This window comes from Gobio gobio, assembly GCF_949357685.1.
Source record: "Gobio gobio genome assembly, chromosome: 22".
Lineage (NCBI taxonomy): Eukaryota > Metazoa > Chordata > Actinopteri > Cypriniformes > Gobionidae > Gobio > Gobio gobio.
Window position 1 is genome coordinate 27,563,839 of NC_137118.1, and position 22,814 is coordinate 27,586,652.

Consider the following 22,814-nt stretch of genomic DNA (forward strand, 5'->3'; position numbering starts at 1 on the left):
TATCATTGAAAAATGTAACTATATAAAAAGCTGGCTGATAATATGAAGTTGGATATACAAGTATGTCCAGCTTTATTCACACTAGGAACGCCCATGATTGACTTCACAGTACAGAGACTAGCGACATGCAGCGACAAAGTCTCTGGTGGTGTGAATGCAGCTTAAGTTTTATTGTTTTATCTGTAATGAACCACTGTCCCATATGCATGAAATGTTAGTGTACATTCATGTCATCATATGGAAGTGAGACCTCAAAGGTGCTTGGATTCTGACTCATGGCACTCCGTTCCCCCTGAATGCAGGTACAGTTACAACTCTTTCATTATTTGATTGTTTTTATTAAATTTGTATACAAAAAAAAGAAAAAAAAGATTTACACTGGTTACATAAGCACCATAGACAAAAAAAAAAAAAAAATCAAGTACGGCTGAATTGTGTTCACACTTCACTGTAGCACAACTAATTTTGGACAAAGACTCAGAGAGGAAGTGCTCAGGAGCATCAGGTGAATGTCCTGCCAGAGCAAAACTGATGATGACGGGGAAAGTTTGGAAGGAAATCTTAAAATCTGTCCTGCTTCATAAAGGCAGGTTGTGAATGCAAGTATTTACCATGGTGGGGAACATTGTGGCAGAAATCAGAAGCAGATTTCACAATAAAAGCCTGTGCTTTACTCCTGCCATGTAAACTGAATTGTACAGCCGGCATACACATACTGCTCTGTGAATGTGCTGCTTCAATAACATCACTGCTTCACGGTGAGCAGCAAGACATTTAACTGAAATTGCATCAGTACTGTTTTAACTACAGGTGTTTGTTTAACAAAATTTGCTCCTTGGCAATAAACAATCTCAACTTTCAAAAATCTTATTGTCTCTGGACAATTATTTAATTATTTACTTAATATTTACACCCAGGAATGAACCAATTCAGGAAATAAAAGTCCGCCCAACGCTTTGGAAATCTCCCTGTTTTTTGTGGTCTGGGAGTTGGCGGTATTCTGAGAGGAGTGTTTCCACAACGACAGGTGGAAGCCAGTAGCGTTCAGCTCCAGGCCACTCACGGAATCAGAAACATGATATGCGCAAATCAAGAACTAGTGTGTGGGCCTGTGAGAAATCTGAAAAATATCTAGAGGAGTTCAAGCTGCTGGTCCCCTTTACTAACAGGATTCTTGACAACAAATGCAGACAAATAATGAGACGCTCTTGTAGAACTAGATTATATCAGTATTCAGAGCCATTAACAAAGAAATCTTGTACAAAATATGAAAATGTCTGTTAAACGGCTTAGTAATACCCCAGAGTGTCAACTAAAAAGTCCTTTCTTCTTTTTGGTTTTCTTCTCAGTTGCAGCAGTTATTGGGGTGTTTGGTAGTTCAGCCCAATCAGGTAGTTTTCTCTTCGTAGTCTGACTCGCAATCTGTGGAAACAAAGATAACCATCAGCCAATAGATAATTTTGCTCAAAAGACAACTAGATTTAGCATAAGGTACTTGTGCGCCTCTTGAAGGCAGGAGAGTGAGGCTTACTAGCACTGCTCTTACCAGCTGGACCACCTAAACCTCTCTTTCATGCACTAAACCTCGTCAGTCGGAACCAAATGGCAACTGTACGGTCTCTCTCTTAAATCCAACATAGAACAGAAACTGCAATTCATTGACTGGCCGCAAGAGACTGGCTACAAAAGGGAGTCAATCCCATAAACCCCAAAAATACTCTTCAGAATACTACGGATGACATTATGGACACAACTTCCATTGTTTTACACAGTCTATGGTCGGAACGAATCAAAACTGATTTAAGGTTCTCAAAGTTCTGTTTATATGAACCCTAACTGTTGCAATCCAATTCATATATACATGTTTACAAGTGTATTACATGCAGGGCTTAACATAAACTTCTTTGCTCACAAGCCACTGTGGCTAATGTTACTAGCCACTCAGCATTTTCACTGGCCACAATTTTGACATCAATACCATGGGGAAAACTGCCATATAGATATTTTTTAAAGCCGCACTAGGTAACTTTTGCTCTCGGGCTCCCCCTACAGTTGTGAAACAGTATTGTCCTCTACTACTGTCGTAAACGGTCACTCTACATCAGGGGATGCATCGCACGTGCATTTGTTGACATGACAACCATGATAGCCCTGAACACTGCCGGAGTTCACATGCGTGTTCTGCTTGCGTCGCGTGTGAAATGTCTTCATCCCAGGTACAGTGGCATATGTTTCAGCAGGTCATATGAATACAATTTCATGGGTTTTATTTTTTTCAAACGCCAAATGATCGCGATGCTCACGTTTACAAGCCAGCGTCATTATAGTAGCCTAGTCTATTGGTTCCCGTTTTACAGAATCTATATGATACTTCAATTCAATGTTTGAGTGGCAGGTAATAACCATATATCGTCAATATTATAATATCAAGCTACCATAGATGAATCTGCAAATTCGAAAAATCGATTTGCATTAAAGCTTGAGGAAAGACAAATAAACCAATATCACAGACATGTTAGGTATCCTAAAATATGATTTTGTATTTACTACGTATTTACTTGCAAGAATGTAGCCCCTCCTCCTCCAGCTCACGTCAACGAGCAAACGCTGGCCCAGTGTTGAGCCTCGTCCTGCCTTTAATCCGATCACTTTCTCGTTTTCTCTTTTTGCTTTCCTCAGACAAAACCTTTGCTTTCTTATTTTTCTGTGCTGCTTCGGCCATGACTATAACATTCGGTAAACAAATGATTTGCGAGCGTTTTTTTCACGCACGTCCGAATTTAAGGAAGTGGGGATGGTGGTGGAAGTGACATATATGCCGTAAAGCAGTCTAATTTTGTAGTTCTTTTTGTTCTCGGGTTACTACCCGAAACCCGAAGTTTAAAAGTACGATTAAAAACGATACAGACCCCGTCAGGCTATGGCAGACGTGTCATTCAACCTATTGTAAGTCGATGTATCATCACAAGAGTTTTGAAAATATATTATGAAGGTTGAAAAGTTACCTAGTGCTGCTTTAACATCATCTCATAATTTGGCAGCAGGTATATTAGGCTGCTGTCACTTTAAGGCCTGACACACAAACATAACTGACTGTGTTTAAGTGAATACTCGCCAAGACCGGCATTTTGACATTATTTTGTGTATATTTGACTGTTTAAGCGCATTAAGGAGCAAAAAAAGAACTCAATTTAGTATTGAGAGGCATCTTTATGTGCACACACTTTGGGTGTAAAATAGTAAAATTATGCGCAATACACGCTATCCCACGCCGAAATTCAAGCCCCGTAACATCAACAATATTTGCATTTGGCCGTCACCACGTTTAGATAATGTCACCATAAGCTTTCATGTCACCAGAGCTAATGCAAGTTTTTCCTTTTTCTTGATAACATTTCTAAAAACATCTGTCACAAGAGCTGATCAGTTCGTAAGACGTGAGATTTAAATAAACATATAAAAGTGTTTATATTTTAGACCTGACAGGATGGTAAATGGGAAATTGCGTACATGCGTCACTCGACCGTGCATGTCTCATCATATCTGTAAATAGAAAAAAGTTGCTCTGGCTGCTTTGACGTGTGTATGGTGTGGGAGTGGAAGAGGTTAGTTGTCACAATGAGCGAGAAAGGTTGACATGGAGCAGCTTAATCTCCAACCTCTGGGGAATCACCCCTTTTCAACAAGCACCGAACAGAGAAGAGTCTGCTCGCAAAAAGAGAACGTGACAGAGCTCGTAATAAAACAAGAACAGTTTGGCTTGGCTTGTTGTTGGTTTGACTTTTCAGAGATGGCAAGAACTGATGGATTTGAAATGTTGTAAAAGCAACGCGAAGATAATGGCGTTTTTATTACTCAACAGGTGAGTATATTTTATTGAACAGATAAATTGCCATATGAAGCTCTCTAGCAGAGTTGACTGTAAAGCATTATCTATTGTAAAGGGTCATATTCATCCGCACAATCATGCAGATTCAATGCACAAGCAAAACAATGTTGTTCCGCAGGAAAATGCAAAAAAATGCAGTTTTGTTTTTTCGAGGGTTTACATTTAAGTTACAGCCACATCACTGAGAAGATCCTGGGTGCGAAGGCTTACATGACGCAGACAGCTGCATCAACAGAGGAAAACCCCGCGCTCAGATTAACATCCATCACAATTCCTCATAAGCCATTTATGTGTCCCTCCAAACTTCATTTCCTTCCAGCCAGCTCTTCTTATCTCCCTGTCTTGCAATCTGTTCAGTATTCATGTTAAATCATTTGTGCGACTCCAGAGTGGGCGAGGGAACATCAGGGAGGGTGTGTTTAAAGAGGCCCTAATGATCTCACATCGATCTACAGGCTCATGTCACTGCAGGACAAAAGAGCAATGATGGACGTGCTCTTTAAACCAGCTTCTATCACCATTAATGTCCATGATAACAGGTCAGAGAGATGCACGCTAGACAGTAATGGCTGGAATTTACTGGAAAAGACCTGAACCACACACACAAAAAATAACATTATATGATATATTAGTCTTAATAAGGCGTAGTATTATTACATTGTGTTAGTAAAAGTTCATTTTGCCTTTTTCCTTTATTGTTTTTAGAAACATGGGCCAAAAGTATAAAATCTTCTTCATCCTGTCACACCTCCTGCACTCCTGAAGATCAGACGTGAAGCTGAGTGACACAGGTCACAACCTTATGACCTTAATGGCTTTGAGCTTACAAGGGGAGGTGTCGGGTAATGGTGCGTGTCAAAGGTCAAGCAGAGGTTAAAGACAGTTGGCTCATGCTAAAGCAGCACACAGCGCTCATCACTTCAGGGGAGGGTGTCTGATGTTCAATGACTTTAGCGGACAGGATTACACCTAAACCAAAGGTTGGGGTTTAGATTACAGCCTAAAAAAACGTCTGTGTTAACATCATATGATGAGCTGTTTTAAGTCTGAAGGCGCCGCATTCATCAAAAACAGCATCCATGTTACAATAATAGTCACTCACATAATGTTCAGAAATGACTGAACAATACTAAAGTTCAAGTGTTTTACACAGTCTATACATATTTCTGATAATTCTACTTTCAGAAGAATTTTCAATTCCTTTCATAATCACAATTTGGATATACACTACTTTGCCAAAAGTTTTGGGACAGCTGCCTTTACATGCACATGAACTTTACATCCCACTCTAAATCCGTAGGGTTTAATATGGAGTTGGCCCAACCCTTTGCAGCTATCACAGCTTCATCTCTTTTGGGAAGGCTTTCCACAAGCTAAAGGAATTTTTGACCATTCTTCTAGAAGCACATTTGTGAGGTCAGGCACTGATGTTGGACGAGAAGGCCTGGCTCGCAGTCTCCGTTCTAATTCATCCCAAAGGTATTCTATTGGGTTGAGCTCAGGACTATGTGCAGGCCAGTCAAGTTTCTCCACACCAAACTCACTCATCTTTATGGACCTTGCTTTATGCACTGGTGCGCAGTCATGTTGGAACAGGAAGGGGCCATCCCCCAACTGTTCCCACCAGTACTGATCTCTTAGGGTGCTTTCACACTAGCAGTTTTGGTGCGCACCCGGGTTCGATTGATGTCAGAGTTCGCTACGTTTGGATGATGTGAACGCGGTCTTCCGAACTCGGGTGCGCACCCGCGAACCGTACCAGAGTCCGCTTAAAAAGGGTGGTCTGGGGTACGGTTCATGTGAACTCTGGTACGGTTCGCTGCTGATGTGAACGCAATCGTACTAAATCGCGGAAGTGAACCGCTATTAATGACGTATGATTTGATAAAAATGTGTGTTTGTGTGTGTTTCACTCACTTTCCTGACGAGCATGACTGACATACTGCAAGCAGAGAGCTGTACATCTCATTTCTGCTCGTCTTCAGCGTTTTTAAGAGCATTTGCAGTACATTTGCACCATATAGATGCAAGTGCCATTACGTACTGAAGCTTTAGAAACAAAACCAACAGTTAAAAAACTAAAATATAAAAGTGAGGTCAGCAACACTATGCATTTCGCCGCCTTCACGCTCGCTGTCATTACTAAGCAACCGGGTAAACAGCTGCTGCTTTGATGACGCAAACGCACCTCGGTTCGGAACCAAATAATATAATATGAACACAGTCCAGCAGGGGCACGGGGAGGGGGGAGCAATCGAAATCGGGTTCGGTCCAGGCAATCGAACCAAGTGTGAAAGCACCCTTAGTAACCACCAAACCCAGACTCGTCCATTGGATTGCCAGACAGAGAAGAGTGATTCGTCACTCTAGAGTCCAGTGGCGGCGTGCTTTCCACCACTGCATCTGACGCTTTGCATTGAAGTTGGTGATGCAAGGCTTGGATGCAGCTGCTCAGCCATGAAAACCATTCCATGAAGCTCTCTACGCACTGTTCTTGAGCTAATCTGAAGGCCGCACAAAGTTTGGAGGTCTGTAGCTATCGTCTCTGCAGAAAGCTGGCGACTTCTGCACAGTGCGCCTCAGCATGCGCTTTCTGTGATTTTGGCCTATCACTTTGTGGCTGAGTTGCTGTTGTTCCTAATTGTATCCATTTTGTTATAAAATACCACTAACAGTTGATCGTGGAATATTTAGTAGTGAGAAAATTTCACAAATGGACTTATTGCACAGGGTGGCAACTCCTCACGGTACCACGCTTGAATTCACTGAGCTCCTGAGAGCGATTCATTCTTTCACAAATGTTTGTAGAAGCAGTCTGCATGCCTAGGTGCTTGATTTTATACACCTGTGGCCATGGTAGAGATTGGAACACCTGAATTCAATGATTTGGAGGGGTGTCCCAATACTTTTGGCAATATAGTGTATATTTATAGTTAATAAATAAATCAATAAATTAAATAAATAAATAAATAATGCTGTACCAAATACGGTTTTGTACAAAATACAAAAATACATTACTCAGTAGTAGCAATGTAGGGAACACAAATGTTTTTATATTTTTATAATAAGTTAACTTGTCCGGGTTATTGTGTAGTGACTGGGTGACTGTACATTATTTCTACTTTGTAGTATGCTAGACTCTGAGTTCACATGATAAAATATTTTACTTTTTATTGTAATACAGACCAAAGAGAAATGTATCTTTGAACCTTTTCTATTATTAAAACATGTAAAGATAAAATTGCATCATCCATTTTCTCACCAAACATGAGGTCAAGATGATGACGGATGTTAAGAGTATTTTGAGATTCTGTAGTGTGTGTAATGTATTCACATGTCTCTCCGGGGTCCGTTTCATTTAGCAATTGTCTGCTGAGTTCATGCACTGACGTTCAAAAGTTTGGGATCTTTCTTTCTTTTTCACAAAAAAATACAACAAAAACAATAATATTGTGAAATATGATTACAATTTAAAATGACTGTATTTTATGTACGTTTAGTAGTGTATATTCTGTGAATGATTCTTTATCAGTTCTGTTCTTCAAATTATACCTTTACAGGTGAATCACTGAAAAGATCTTGCGTGTCCTTATCCAGGTTATCCTGGTTCCAGGAGGCCAGAACCATTCCACTGCTCTGAGGAACCGGGTCACATGATGTCAGACGGACATCAGTTCTCAAGCAGGGATCATCCTATACACACAATAGAGATTTACCTCAGCTGCAATCAGAAACTAAACAGTCAGGGAATTAACAATATGGGACTGGACATCAATAAGTGTGTTTACAAGCGCAATAATAATCATTTGAATTGATCCTGGAACGAACAAGAAGGTAGACTAGATATTAGAACTAATGAAAGAGCAGCTTTTCAAATGAAGTCCATCCGCATATGCATTGATTTCAGAAATTATGTGCACAAATGCAAAAAAACTGAGATGTCAGTCACCTGCGGCATGGGAATATTGATGAAGAGCTCATCTTCACTTGTGTCCATGACATCTGACTCGAGCTGTGAATCTTCACGCACACGTTTAACAGCAGGCCTGTCTTCAGTCACTGATTTATCCTACAACAACGAAACACATCTGTTGGCATTTGATCCCTGCATACTGCCATCTCAGGAACTTATACAGCTGCCGACGTGACCATCAAAGAACATAACCATGAAAGCAATTGCTTAAAACTTATCTTTTTCTACAAGACATCAGCAGTAAAACTAATTTATTATCAAATCTTGCAGAGGTTTCTGTGAAATGTGCATATACTACAGCTGCAGAAGCCAATGACGCCACATCTGGAGATGAGGCATGCTGGGATGATGGCTAAGAAAAATAAAGTAGGTCTGCCGTAATCAGTCTGAGAGACACAGCAGATGGTGAGTCTTAATGTCAGAATACTGACAGAGATGAGAATACGACAGAGTCACTGAATGTTACCAATATGATGGTTTTAGGATAAAACGTGTAAGGAAAAGTGCATTCTATGTACACAAGTAATTGTGTAAAAATACAAAGTACAAATATTCCGTATAGTGTCTATATGAGCTGCACATCTAGTATTATAAAGTGGTTTTAGACAGATTATATCATGCCACACTGCAGGATTCTCTGAATACAGTGCGTTTCATGAATCAAATAGCAGGTATTGACTTTAAGACCTTGAATTTTTCTGGTACTTGATTTATGAGATAGTAAAACTCCTTTTCCCATTATTAAGAGAATAGGCAAAATAAAAAAAAAATCATAGTAAACTTTAGTATCTGCACATACCATGAATAATTCTGCTCAGCACAGAGGAAGTGAAAATTAAAATGATAAACCCTTAAACATAAATAGACAGCAGCTGTAAATAAACTATTGCTAGTGAAACCAGTAACATCAGCAGCGATCAGTATATCAGTTACTCTGATAAAAACAAACAAATCCATGAGACAGCACTGTGCTGCCCTCTGCTGGTGCACCTCCATTTCAGCCAAATATACACAAAATTAAATTAACACAAAATGATTTCAATCAAATTATGCATCTCTACTGGAGTCAAGAGCGACAGGAGTGAAACACACCAGCGGCTCAATCCAGCTGATGTCATGATGTGCTTCTCTCTGGAGTTCATAAACCGCCAGCCTGAGCAGGAAGTTACTGATATCATCAGGCACACGAGAGCGAATCGCTTTAAAATCACTCAGATCTGTTCAGGAATGACAAAGAAATAATATAAGATTAATTAGTATTGTCAATGGATTATCTATCTTAATCGCACCTAACATTAAATGTTTTTTTATATATTTTTTTATATTGTAATAATTTCACATTTAAACAAAAAAATTTAATGTAAATGCAATTTTAACATTTATTAAGCTTTAAAAAAAAACAACTTAAAACAATCTTCTCACAAACCCATTATAATAAATGTCACATTTACCTGCCCTTCAATATATCAGGGGTCAATTTTTTCTATTGGTCCAGTCAGACTGGTTCAGATTTTTACTTGCCCCGTCAAAATGTTTATTGTTTTCATAGTTTTTTGACCCATGTAACCTTGTGAACAGTGCTTTAAGATCTACAGGTAGGAAATATACAGAAATTAAAGTTATATGATAAAGTTATCAAATACTTCACAGTCTTCACTTTTAAAGGGATAGTTCACCCAAAAATGAAAATTAGCCCATGATTTACTCACCCTCAAGTCATCCTAGGTGTATATGACATTCTTCTTTCAGACGAATATAATCAGAGTTATATTAAAAAAATCCAGGCTAACCCAAGCATTATAATTGCAGTAATAGTTGCTCTGTTTTTGAAGTCCATAAAAAAATGCACCTGTTCATCGAATAACGTGCTCCACGCGGCTCCGGGGTGTTAATAAAGGCCTTCTGAAGCGAATTATAAATTAAATATATATTAATCTTTATTAAAGCTACAAAAGTTATTCAGTTAAGAGCAGTAATTGATTTTTTCTTTTTCTTTTGTTCTTTGATTAACATTAATGACAAACAGCAGCAGGTTTATTAGGCTGCTGTCACTTTAAGACCTGCCACATATCACACAGATCTGACACGCATCCCATTTTCTCACAATTCTTTACGTTCATTTAAGACTTCCTTTAACTCATTTAAGACTGTACTTGTGAGAATCCTCAACAAAACAGGCATTTTGGCATAATTTTGTGTTTTTTTGTCCATTCAAGCACTGTCTTATGCTGCGTTCACACCAAACGCGAATTGAGCGTCCAAATCGCGTCTACCGCGTCTAGTTTCACGCGCGAACATTTTGAATGCATTCGCATGTCCGCAGAGAATTGGACGCGCGTAGAAATCGAGCGCTGGAAGCGAAATTGACGCGCGTTCAAGGCACTCCAGGAGAAATATGTCATAAAACACCACTCTGCCTCTTTTCATTTTCATTAAAAATATATATTAAGCATTAATAGCCACACAAATGTGGTCCAGGCAACTCCTACATTATCTTCACTGCATGTATGTTTAAATATCCTTAAAATATAAAGTTATGAAACTTCTCTTTGCCCTCAGTCAAAACGATTTGGCAGACAACAAATTATAGATTCATGAGAGCAAAGCTCGGCCGTTAGATCTACACAAAACGAACCACTACAGGACATCAGAGCCAGCGGCAGACGCCAGAAGGACTGGCCGAGGAAAGGCTGCCTTCGCCGGGGTTATGAGCAGTGATTGCCCGGTGATCGCCTGGATCTCACAACTCCAAAAACACAAGATTATTTTTTTTAAATAGGCGCTCTCTTTATAAATAAACCACAGATTTGAGCTTTAAACAACTACATTCCCATCTGAAAAAGTCTTAAAACTACATTTTGTGACACAATAGTACTATTTTTAATTTATGCAGGGTTTCTCATACACGTCACTTTACCACGTGACAGCAGCAAGCAGGCTCCTGATTGGTTAACGTGGCGCGAATTGACGCCAAAGTTCAAATTTTTCAACTCGGGCGTCAGACGCGAATTCGCTTCAAACGCGTGAATGCACAAAAGCACCATTCGCGTGTAACGCGCGTTTCGCGCAAGACGCTCAATTCGCTGGACGCGCGAATGAGGCGGATTCGCGTCCTTCGCGCCGCGCGAAACGCGCCTTCCGCGCCGCGAGACCTCCAGACGCGCGTCAACGCGCCTTTCCATTGACTTAACATTGAAATCACTCGCGCCAGACGCTCAATTCGCGTTTGGTGTGAACGCAGCATTAAAGCAGCTTTCTGTGCGCACACAGACAGGAGATTCACAGACACGCACCAGTACTGCACTAGGGATGAAACGGTATGGAAATTTCACATCACGATTATAATGACCCACATTATCACGGTTATCAATATTATCACGGTTTTGTTCAAATGAGATGAAAGTGTTCAAAAAGAACAGATGCACACACTTAAAACATTTCAACAAGTTTTATATTTGAAAATAAACAAACAACAAATAAATCAAGGAGCTCTATGCACTTTTTTAAGATAGATTCTGTGGGATATCCTTCCTTATAATGGCTGTCGTCAATAGCAACGCATAAATAATAATAATTTGGTGTAAATATAATCTCTAATATTATCTCTGTAAATATATTCTCAAGCAATATTCTCATCAGTGATCAGCAATGATGCATTTAAATCTAGCATATTTTGTGTAAGAGCCCAAACAGTATCCTAGTGAAATAATGCATATCCATATTTCCATATGATTTGACAGTTTATTTTATTAAATATCAAAATGTGTGCATCATACCTGACACCTAGATGAACACTTTACAGTCAGTTTTATGACTGTCATTCCCTTCAAATGCTATTGAAGTTTGAAACGTGTATAACGTTACCAATGTTGTATGTAACTTTAGAGACGGTCCCTAAATTCGCCAACTTTATGCCAGTCATATCAGATGCGCTGTGGTTCTGCTGTGTTTGTTTGAAACTATTTTCGCTGCTGAAATAGAACAGAAACAGTCAATCACTGGATGATGAGTGAATCTCCTGCGTACATCGCATGTTTTGAGTGCTGATTTCAGCGAGTGAGAGCGGCGTGTGCGGTCTGAACAAAACTCCGGCTAATCTGAACGTCTCTGATTATGAGAGGTTATTCATGCTCAACGCGATTATAACAGATGGCTTTTAAGAAGACTATAATAAGTTCAACAGCCAGAGTGACTAGTGTGCAGCCGAAATAACGTTACACCTGCAAATGGCGGTTGTTAATGTCAAGCCCTGATTATTATCCCTTAAATGTCACCCTAGTCTTGTCTGAATTTGTTCGTTCACTTCACGTTATAATTTGCCAGACGTAGTTTTGGTATTGAGGTCAAAGTCCACTTGCCTTGCGTCCGCAGATTTGAAGTGTTTCCCCTATTACAGCGACTTTCTTCTGACATGTTCTGCAGACAGGGTGACCATCTTCGATTAAGTTTCCTTCAGGACTTTTGTAAAAGCCAAAATATGACCACACCTCAGATTTGGTCCTTTTAGAAGTCTGAACATTTCCCCGAGTGCTGTCACTGCCTTCTGCCATTTCTTCTCACTCAAAAACAGCTGCGTGCTGCACCAGACTGACGCTGACTGGACAAGATTTACCGCGAGTTTTCAAAATCGTGATAATCACACACGGTTTTAATGATAATTAAATTTTAAACGATATTACTAACCGTCACTACATTTTATCGTGGTTTATCGTGAAACCGGTAATCGTTTCATCCCTATACTGCACTGCGTTCTCTTTTACGTGTTAGCAAAGATGCTGCGTTGATTGTGTTAAATTATTTTAACGCATTACAATGAATTTTTTTTTTTAATGAATTTTGACGGCACTATTATTAATATCATTCACATTGTGGCCCAAAAATAGTCTCAAGAACAAAAACACAAGCTTTTAGATAAGAGATAGTGGGCTGTTTTGGGGTGAGATGTGTTTAACCTGAGCTGGCTGGAGGAGAGGCAATGTTTTTTCTGATGGTGTTATAGACGGCCGCTGAGAGTCCAGCTCTATCCGTGTCCACAGCACAGCCCATCTTCTGCGCCTGGAGTAGGTGAGACTCCACCACTGCCATGGGCAGAGAGCGAACGTCTGCCACCTGCCTCTACACAAGACAAGACAAATAACTGCTGCTTCACCAGCAAAACACACCGGCTCAATGACACCATGCTCAGTTTATCGGTCCAAAAACATATATGATAATGCAATTCATTTAACAGACAGTGACTTGAATACATCTTTTCTACAATGAACCTAAATTAAACTGATATTTGTATGGGGGATGAATTAAAAATCTCAAGATGGTGTAACAGGCTTGATAGTGTAATAAAGATAAGGTATATATGGGGCATATTTATTATTTCTTTATAAGCAATGCTTTTTTTTTGGTACAAACTTACAACTGATAAAACTAGTGTAAATGGGATTTTTAGCAGTGCCTTGGGCAACCCAAGTTTAGCCAATTCACACCCCACAGACAAACGCCAACAAACAACACCAACAAGGCCATTGGATTTAGAATTTTATGAAAAATAACCATAATCATGTTCACACTGCCCCAACAGACACCAACAAACGCGGATTGAACATGTTCAGTCGGGTGAGAACAAACCCCAACCAACACCAACAGAGGCCGACAGGGGTAACACACTGATCCGACAAAACCCAACACACATTTGTTGGCGTTTGTCTGTGTAGTGCGAATTGGCCATAAGATTGTCTTTTATGATCTTGTCTCTCTAATACGGCTAATAAATGGCAAAAAGGCCTAAATATATAACTTCAAATAATTATTAAGATTAAGCAAGAACAATTTATTGGCATTTTTTTAAGTATTTAATAATTGGTATTGGTCAATATTGGATAAGTAATTGGCATTTTAAGATTTAGATGACTTTTGCCATTATCTAGCACTAATTTAAAGGGATAACAGATTATGGCAAAAATTTAACTCGTATGGTTTCTCTTTAAGAGTATGTGCTGGCATAAATTGCTGTGCACATGAAAGATCGTAGAACTGTGTGTGTTGTTTACCCATAAAGTGAGTTAAAAAGTACATCCTTTTATGTATATATATTATTTTTAAATGCCCAGTAAACTTTCCCATATAAACCAAATTAAAAATGCTATTGGTTCTCACTCTCTGAGCTCTATTATCCAGCTAAACTTTGTCAGGGACTGCTCTATATAACCAGCATCCCAGGCTAGCATCCTAGCAAACAAACCATTCATTATACACCGATCAGACATAACATTATGACCAGGTGAAGTGAATAGCACTGATTATCTCTTCATCATGCCACCTGTTAGTGAGTGGGATGTATTAGGCAGCAGGTGAACATTTTGTCCTCAAAGTTGATGTGTTAGAAGCAGGAAAAATGGGCAAGCATAAGGATTTGAGCAAGTTTGACAAGGGCCAAATTGTGATGGCTAGACGACTGGGCCAGAGTATCTCCAAAACTGCAGCTCTTGTGGGGTGTTCCCAGGCTGCAGTAGTCAGTATCTATCAAAAGTGGTCCAAGGCAGGAACGGTGATGAACTGGCAGCAGGGTCATGGGCGGCCAAGGCTCATTGATGCACATGGGGAGGGAAGGCTAGCCTTTGTGGTCTGAATAAACAGACGAGCTACTGTAGCTCAAATTGCTCAAGAAATTAATGCTGGTTCTGATAGAAAGGTGTCAGAATACACAGTGCATCTCAGTTTATTGCGAATGGGGCTGCATAGCCGCAGACCAGTCAGGGTGCCCATGCTGACCCCTGTCCACCGTCGAAAGCGACAACCGTGGGCACGTGAGCATCAGAACTGGACCACGGAGCAATGGAAGAAGGTGGCCTGGTCTGATGAAATACGTTTTCTTTTACATCATGTGGATGGCCGGTGTGTGTGCATTGCTTACCTGGGGAACACATGGCACCAGGATGCACTATGGGAAGAAGGCAAGCCGGCGGAGGCAGTGTGATGCTTTGAGCAATGTTCTGCTGGGAAACCTTGGGTCCTGCCATCCATGTGGATGTTACTTTGACACGTACCACCTACCTAAGCATTGTTGCAGACCATGTACTCACTTTCATGGAAACAGTATTCTCTGGTGGCTGTGCTCGCTTTCAGCAGGATAATGTGCCCTGCCACAAAGCAAACATGGTTCAGGAATGGTTTGAGGAGCACAACAACACGTTTTTGGTGTTGACTTGGCCTCCAAATTCCCCAGATCTCAATCCAATCGAGCATATGTGCAGGGCTGAAACGATTAGTCGACATTGTCGACAATACAAAATTGTCGACAAATATCTTTGTTGTCAAGTAGTCGTTTGATCTCATGTGACCTAATGTAAGGGCCTGCAATATCGCGATTTGACCGCTACGGCGATGTAGCGCTAGAGTGCAATGCAGCCCTTACAAATGTTGCGGTAGAAGAAAACAGCGCGAATGACGGAGTGCAAACAAATCTGAACTAGCAAGAAGTGGGAAAGTTTCACAAAACTTCAAACTAAAGGCTGCGTCTCAATCAGCTTCCTAGTTCAGTAGTCAGGGCACTGATCAGGGATCAGCCCATTGATTCTTGTCCTGATCAGTGCCCTGACTACTGAACCAGGAGCTGATTCAGACGTGCAAGGCGAAACGAGAGCACAACGTGCATGTTGGAGCACTTAAAGAGGAAACGACTAACTAGCGGTACATTCTCTTATTAGAGAATGCAATACTACTAATAATTGTAATAATATTAACAACAATAATAATATAATTACAGTAATGTGATGATTTATTTAGCATAGAATAAAGTTTAATCGAGCTTGGAGTCAGGACTGTTTTTTATTATTATAACACTATTAGGTATTATAGTCTCATCACTTGCCTGTATTTTGTTCCATATGCATGAAGACAAAAGGCAGTGTTAGGAAGAATATCATGTCAGTTACTTTTTCATATTGTTGATTAAAAGGTGAATGAGAATCTTTCAGCTCAATTGTCATGTAAGAGATTAATATTATGTCATTTTTTCTGCAATGTCATTTGCAGATTCATATTTTTACCATTCTTTGTGTCCTGAAGTAAATGTCCTCTTTTTCTGTTTTAGTTCTAAGAAAAGCAGTGGGCCCATTATTGTTTTACAAATTAAGCTCTTAATACTGCTGCCAAGAGATGTTTACATTCAAACATCTATTTTTTTTTGTCTGTAATGCAGCTAATTTTTGTTTATTATTATTATTATTATTTTTTTTCAATTGAAAGCAAACAGAATATTTTAACAATGCTTAGAGAGCATTTGTGTGTGATTTGAGTTCTGAGAACTTGGCTCAAAATGTATTAAAACCATTTCAAAAGCTGAAGTGACTTTCTTTTTTATATATTATAGTTAGAATATGTATAACTCGATGCTTTAACTAATTGAAAAAGATGAATAATCGTCCAAAATGTACTGATTAGTCGTCGATGTCGATGGCGATAACCGATGATTAGTCGATTAACTGTTCTAATAATCATTAGATTCATCGATTATTAAAATAATCGTTTGTTGCAGCCCTGCATATGTGGAATGTGCTTAACAAACATGTCTGATCCATGGAGACCCCCACCTTGCAATTAACAGGACTTAAAACCATGCTGCAGTTCAGACAATCTCATTCAGATCACTCTGGTATGCAACACTCACTTTTTACAACCCAATCAACAACTCATGGATAAAATCAGGTCCTGGCCTACATAAGCGGGTTCACTCAGAAATACGTCACAATACGGTAGTGAAGTCAACTGCGACTTCTGTTTCATGACAGCGTTAAAGGTGCACTCAGTAGAATTTGTTCATGTTTCCCAGTCCTATTGTCCTGGATGCATATTTAGCAACTGCTGCTGCTTCACACTGAAGCAGATTATCTTCTGTTTAGCATCTTTCTATGTTTTTTCTGTCTCATGCTATACACATACATACATATTTTCATTTATTATAACACATTTTTGTGCATTGTTGGAAGTACTTTTTTATTGTTCCTTTTCATCTTCTCTGGCATCTTAATTTGCCATTGACCCAGATACACTGATACGTTTTTCACTTTGGACACGATGGACATTGGGCATAATAATAGGAGGTGAATATCGTACCATGCTCTTGTGCTCCATCTGGAACAGTCTGTAAGTGACGGAGACACTATCCGGCAGAAACTGTCCCACAGAACCTACGCCTGCTGTTTGGACAAGTGGAGTAGAGCTGGAGGAAACATCCACCTGATTCACAGAACAACTCATTATCATAATCATACAGTATAACACTTCATCCTGAAGATAATAAATCAACCTACAAGCCCTGAGAGAAACATCTGGAGCCAGGAAGATCCACAATAAAATAGATGGACGTGGTCCTAGATGCTGACTGGTCAATCCAAAGTTTCAGTGAGGAACTGTGACAGCTGTGATGTGAAACAGCTGTTCAGCAGCTACTGTGTATCTCACTGAAATCAACTATTAAGGCCCCGATATATTCACGGCAAAGTTCTTTTTCGTTCTCCGTTTAGAGGTAAAACTAAGTTTGAAATACATGACCAGCGATATACTGTTATCGAACATCTGACGCTGCCCACACTGCTGAGAGCAGCATTTAGATGAATATGTATATATGCGCTGCGCTCTTTCCTCTCACATTATTTCGTTCTTCGATTTTCGTTTGAAGTATATCAGGGCCTTTAACCTTAGTTAACACTAGATCTACTAGTGGAGGTGGACGACATTCAATTTGATTAAAAAATTTGATTAAAATGATTTATGTGGAAATGTTATGTCCTTTGAATATATATAGTAACTTTTCAAAAAGAAATGAGGCACTCAGTGTTGATATTATGTGCAGCAAAATATATTCTGTACAGCACAGCATAGAATTATTTATATGTATATATATGTATATACATATATATATATATTCATAATACAGCATAACCATAAGTGCTTAAAGGTGAAATGTATACTTTTCTGAATGATAAAATACTTTCATATGCCAGATTAATATGCTGAGACAACTTTAAGTCATTGGTAGGTTGAACACTGCCACTCTGTGGCGACATTATGAAAACATTACTCTGTTTGAGCATCCCAACCATTCCAACTACAGCACAATGGGGCAAGTTAGAGGCAAGATTATATTTCTGGTTTAGGAAACTTGTTTGAGAACAGTCATTATTTTTGCAATATACACTCAAGCCACACTTTATTTTAGGTGGCCTTGTCTACTATGTACTAACTAACAAGACTATGCACTCCCATGTTTACTGCTAATGAGTTTGAGGTAAGGTTGGCTTTAGGAGTAAAGGTAGGGTTAGGATTATAGGGGTTAAGATCTGGGTTCTGGGTAATCGTTGGGTTAAAGCTAGGGGTAACGTTAACTGTGTAACTAAAACTGTTATTTAAATGCAAGTACTTTTTATGTAATTAAAATTCATGTACATAGTAGTTAAGGCCGCCTAAAGTGTGACCTACAGTCATACATTTTGCACATCAAAATCATAATTTTTCAAACCGTTCAAAAGTTTGGGATCACATTTTTAAAGAAATTATAAATTTTATTCAGCAAGGTTGCATCGAATAAGAAAAAAGCATCAAATAATGCAGCCTTGGTGAACATAAGAATCTTCTTTTGAAACAAAACTTAAAAAATCCCAAACTTTTGAAGGGTAGTGCACAATATACAATGTTTAGCAGTGTGCTAGTGTGCAGTACCTGTAAGCTGTGTGTCTGACAGAATCGGATGATGACATCAATCAGAGGCATTAACATGGCTGCTTTGGCTTCTGAAACACCGTCCACCTGTTTCAAGCTGGATGTTGTGCACGGCCTGCCAAAAAAGTCCACATGAAACATCAAAATATGACATAGGACATTCATGTCTGCCTAAGTTTAATATCACACCTTATAACACTGTTTTTTTAATCGTCAGTACAAATTTGGCTTTTTTAACAATTAAAGTGTGGTCACAAAAAATGGTCCATTGTTTATTGTCAATAGCATAGCGATGTATAAAGCACAGCTCATACAGAAGTCCCTTTCAATAAAAATACCCTATTTTCCGGACTATAAGTCGCATCAGTCAAAAAATGCGTCATGAAGAGGAGAAAAACATATACAAGTCGCACTGGACTATAACGGCAGCTTCACACCGCACGCGGAGAGCGGGAGCTCATCTTGCTTTCAGTCCGCGATTAGCTTTCTTTGTTTTCTTCATTACAGTTAAAGTAACCTCTGCTTTTCGCCAGTCCCTCACAACTCACTCACTCCAAACTTTCTTTCTGCTGCTCGATTACTGTTTTCGGCTGCATATTTTACTACCTGCAGTTTGTAATTTGCAGAATAGGATTTTCTTTTTGGGGGGCGTTTTGTTTGTGTTCAGTCTTTCTCAGTTGTCTTTAAGTTAATATTTCAGTTTTCAGGTAATTTTTTCAGGGGTAGGCTACAGGAGCAGCATAGAGCGCCCTCTCGCGGCTGTAGACATAGCTAAATGTTTATTCTTGTCAGTCAGTATGAATTAATTTTGATATATAAGTCGCAGGACCAGCCAAACTATGAAAAAAAGTGTGACTTATAGTCCGGGAAATACGGTAGTTATCTCAGCATGGTAGAGCTGAAACAACTAATCGATTTAATCGATTCAAATCAATTATTAAAATAGTTGTCAACTAATTTATTCATCGATTAGTTGGTAAATAACTTTTATTTGCCGTAAGCGGCTCATTTCGTGCATATTTTAAATCTGCGGTGACCAAAGTATGGCAGTAATGAGCCACCGGAGGTTTTACTCAGCCAGTACAGCAGGAGAAGTAGCGAATAGCCAATAGCTGGCCGCGTTTTATGTCACGTGCTTCTCGCACAGCGTCTCTGCAGCATTCAGTGAGATGGCGGAGGCAGGCGGCAGTAGAGTAGTGAATAACACATTATTATGGACAAAATGTGCATCTAGAAATAGTGGAGTGGAAACAGAGTGAGCTGATGCAGGAAAGGGATAAAAGAGCCCAAAACCTCAGAATGATTTATTTTAAGCGAATGCATTAGCATTTAACATACCCTGTCATAACAGATGTGTGTGTGCATCTGCAGCCTCAGCGCAAAATGTTCATTTTACAGGTTATATCCACTGATCTATATAGAGAACTGCAGTTATATCCTCATCTGTAAATGTTACTAATTCACGCAAGTATTTCCATTTTGCATGAAAGAGCGTCCTGGTCCTGAAAGTAACTTCACTGAACGAGCGCCGGTGCAGTGAGCGCGCGCATGCGCGTCAAACAGACAGAATGCTTTTTAGAGAGGGAGACAATTAATATTCAGTACAAAACGTTCATGTAGCTGCAATATCTGCTTTACTCGCTAAATTTAGTTTTAAAAGTCAACATGTAATTCAAGTATTTTATGAGAATAGTAACTGTAAAGGGATAACGGCGTGTAATTGAATATAAATGTAAGAAGTTTCTACAGGATAAAGAAATGACTAACAGGTACTGTGTTCATAGAGAGGGAGTGTGTGTGTGTGTGTTCCTGCAGAACATTCATCTTATGCGGTAACACTGAGTTTGTATTTTTTTCTTTCTTTAATATTATTTTAATGTAGGGATTTGCTTAGTAACTTTTTTTGTACATAATGTATAGCACAAACATACCCTTACAAACATTATGCAGTATTGATAACCATTTGTATAACCACACAAATACCATATAGTTAAACTATGGATTTGAAGCAAAACAATGGTTCATTTGTGGTTACCATTGAATAACTAAAATAACCCTGTTATTTATTTATTATTATTATTGTTTGTTTTGTTCATTGTAAAACCAAGGGTAATTTATGTAATAGTAGATATATTCACTATGTGTGTTTTCATAGCACGTTTGTTTGAAGGACAACGTTAGACAGGATGTGGAACAGTGTGTTACAACCAAAAAACAGGCGTTTACCCGATTAATAAAAAAAATAATCAACCAACGAATCGATTATCAAAATCGTTAGTTGCAGCCCTACAGCATGGGCAATTCAATTGACAAAATAAGTTAAATCTGCATGGGCAGGGTTTCTGCAGGTTTTTATGAAGGTAAATTTAAGACCTTTTTAAGACCAATTAGAAAGAAAATGTAAGGAATAAATTGAAGGGAACAATGTCAATATGTTCTCTAAATGTCTAAGCACACAATGAGTTATATTAGTGACACTTCAAAGTCTTAAAATACAATTTCCAAACGATCTCCATAACTTTTTAATTAATTTTACAAAAAATTGCTTAAAGTTTGAGATAAGAAATTTTGGGAAATCTTGTGATTAAAACAAGAACAAATATCTGCCAATGGGTTCAATTTCTCAGAAAACAAGCATTTTGCATGTCATTAAATGTAACCTCAATTTTTTGCAGTGCATGCAATTTAATTTTGCAATTAAATTTAGGGCCCTATGAAATCAGTTTTTTTTTTTTTTTTTTTAGTTTATTCTGGTTACATTTTTTTGGACTCTGCTTTAATGGTTGGATTATATTTTACTGACTTTCATTCATCTTTGTAACACAAATGAAGATATTTAATGAAATGGGAAAGATTTCTGTCCCTTCATTGACAGTCTAAGCAACTACGACTTTGACGCTTCAAAAGTTCATAAAGAGTTCCTAAAACTAATCCTACGAATCAAGCGATTTATTCTAAATTTTCTGAAGAGACTCGATCGCTTTAAATGATGAATGAAAGTCTTACGGGTGATCTGTGTCCTGTCCTACTTTTGATTTATTCATCCAAAATTTGACAAATTCTGTGACATTCTTCATTATACAGTAAATTCCATTTTTATGAATGGATTCTGCAATTCCGTCCACATTTTCTGCATCGCAGAAATCATAGGGCCCTAATTTAATGCCATGATATTGAATTTAAGACTTTCTGCTCCAATTTAAGACATTTAAGGCCTTAAAGGGGTCATAGAATGACATTTTTGTACAAGTTAATATGATTCTTTAGTGTCTAAATGAAAAGTTTGTAATATACTTTAATTAAAAATTCTCATTAGTATTGTAAGAAAACACTAAATTTACCTGGTCAAAACCAGCTCAGTTTTCAGCAAGTCATTTCAGTGTATGTGACTTTAAATGATAATGAGCTTTGCTCACCCCGCCCCCTCTGCTCTGTGGGGCGTTCGGTTCGACCCGACACAACACACGTGGAGTGTTGCCTTGACAACATTTGAGGGTATATTTTCGAGAAATAATGGCAACGGGAGTCTCTGAGGACACATCTGAGCAACCTTATCATTTTGAACCGGAGTCGGACCAGGAACAGATGACGAACCCATCGAAGTTCGAACAGGACGTTTCTGAATGGTTGGTTAACGTCATGTCACTTTGATCTATCTTTGTACTGGCAGAGTAGCGTAGTTGCTATGTGTTTACTGATGTTTTAGTTCATTGACAGATTGATGTTATGTTATAAGATTTTTTTTTTTTACATTACTTCTTAATCAGTAACAGACACCGTTATAAACCATGTACAAAAGTAAGCTTAGTGTAGTGTTACCACGTTAACTTTATCACCCGAGTACACAGTTTGTAATAACAAACATAACGCGTTGTTCATTATAAACGTGGGATTATGAATTATATTGAGAGCGTCATACACAGAAAGCATGCCATAATGTAACTTACCCTGTAAACTTTAGCCTCATTCATCGTGAAGCGTTCAAGCGATTTGCAAAGATTAATATAAAGGTTAATAAAACGTTACACTCACATCTTCTGAAGGTGCAGCAGGAACACGATCCTTTTTTCAAGAGCAGCTTATTAGCAAAACCTGCTTTATACTGACGCTCATTTATAAAGCAGTCTGCTGAGAAATGATTCGCGCAAACATTGACGTTGATCGGGGAGAATATTCCCTTCTAAAACAAAACTCAGCAGCAACTGGGTCTTCAGCGGTTCGGATTTAGGAACATCAAAA

At 38.8% G+C, this 22,814-nt stretch overlaps 1 protein-coding gene across 1 annotated transcript in view; it reads right to left on the reverse strand.

Moving 5' to 3' along the window:
• Positions 1-320: 320 nt before the first annotated feature.
• wrn (WRN RecQ like helicase) overlaps positions 321-22,814 on the reverse strand; it is a 46,978-nt gene continuing 24,484 nt past the window's right edge. The window contains exons 30-36 of the mRNA XM_079805349.1: positions 18,576-18,690; positions 16,971-17,093; positions 12,815-12,977; positions 8,955-9,079; positions 7,839-7,958; positions 7,442-7,582; positions 321-1,422 (exon numbers count right to left, since the gene is read on the reverse strand). Coding sequence (XP_079661475.1) covers positions 1,309-1,422; positions 7,442-7,582; positions 7,839-7,958; positions 8,955-9,079; positions 12,815-12,977; positions 16,971-17,093; positions 18,576-18,690 — 901 coding nt within the window. The 3' untranslated portion in view covers positions 321-1,308. The remainder of the gene's footprint in view (positions 1,423-7,441; positions 7,583-7,838; positions 7,959-8,954; positions 9,080-12,814; positions 12,978-16,970; positions 17,094-18,575; positions 18,691-22,814) is intronic.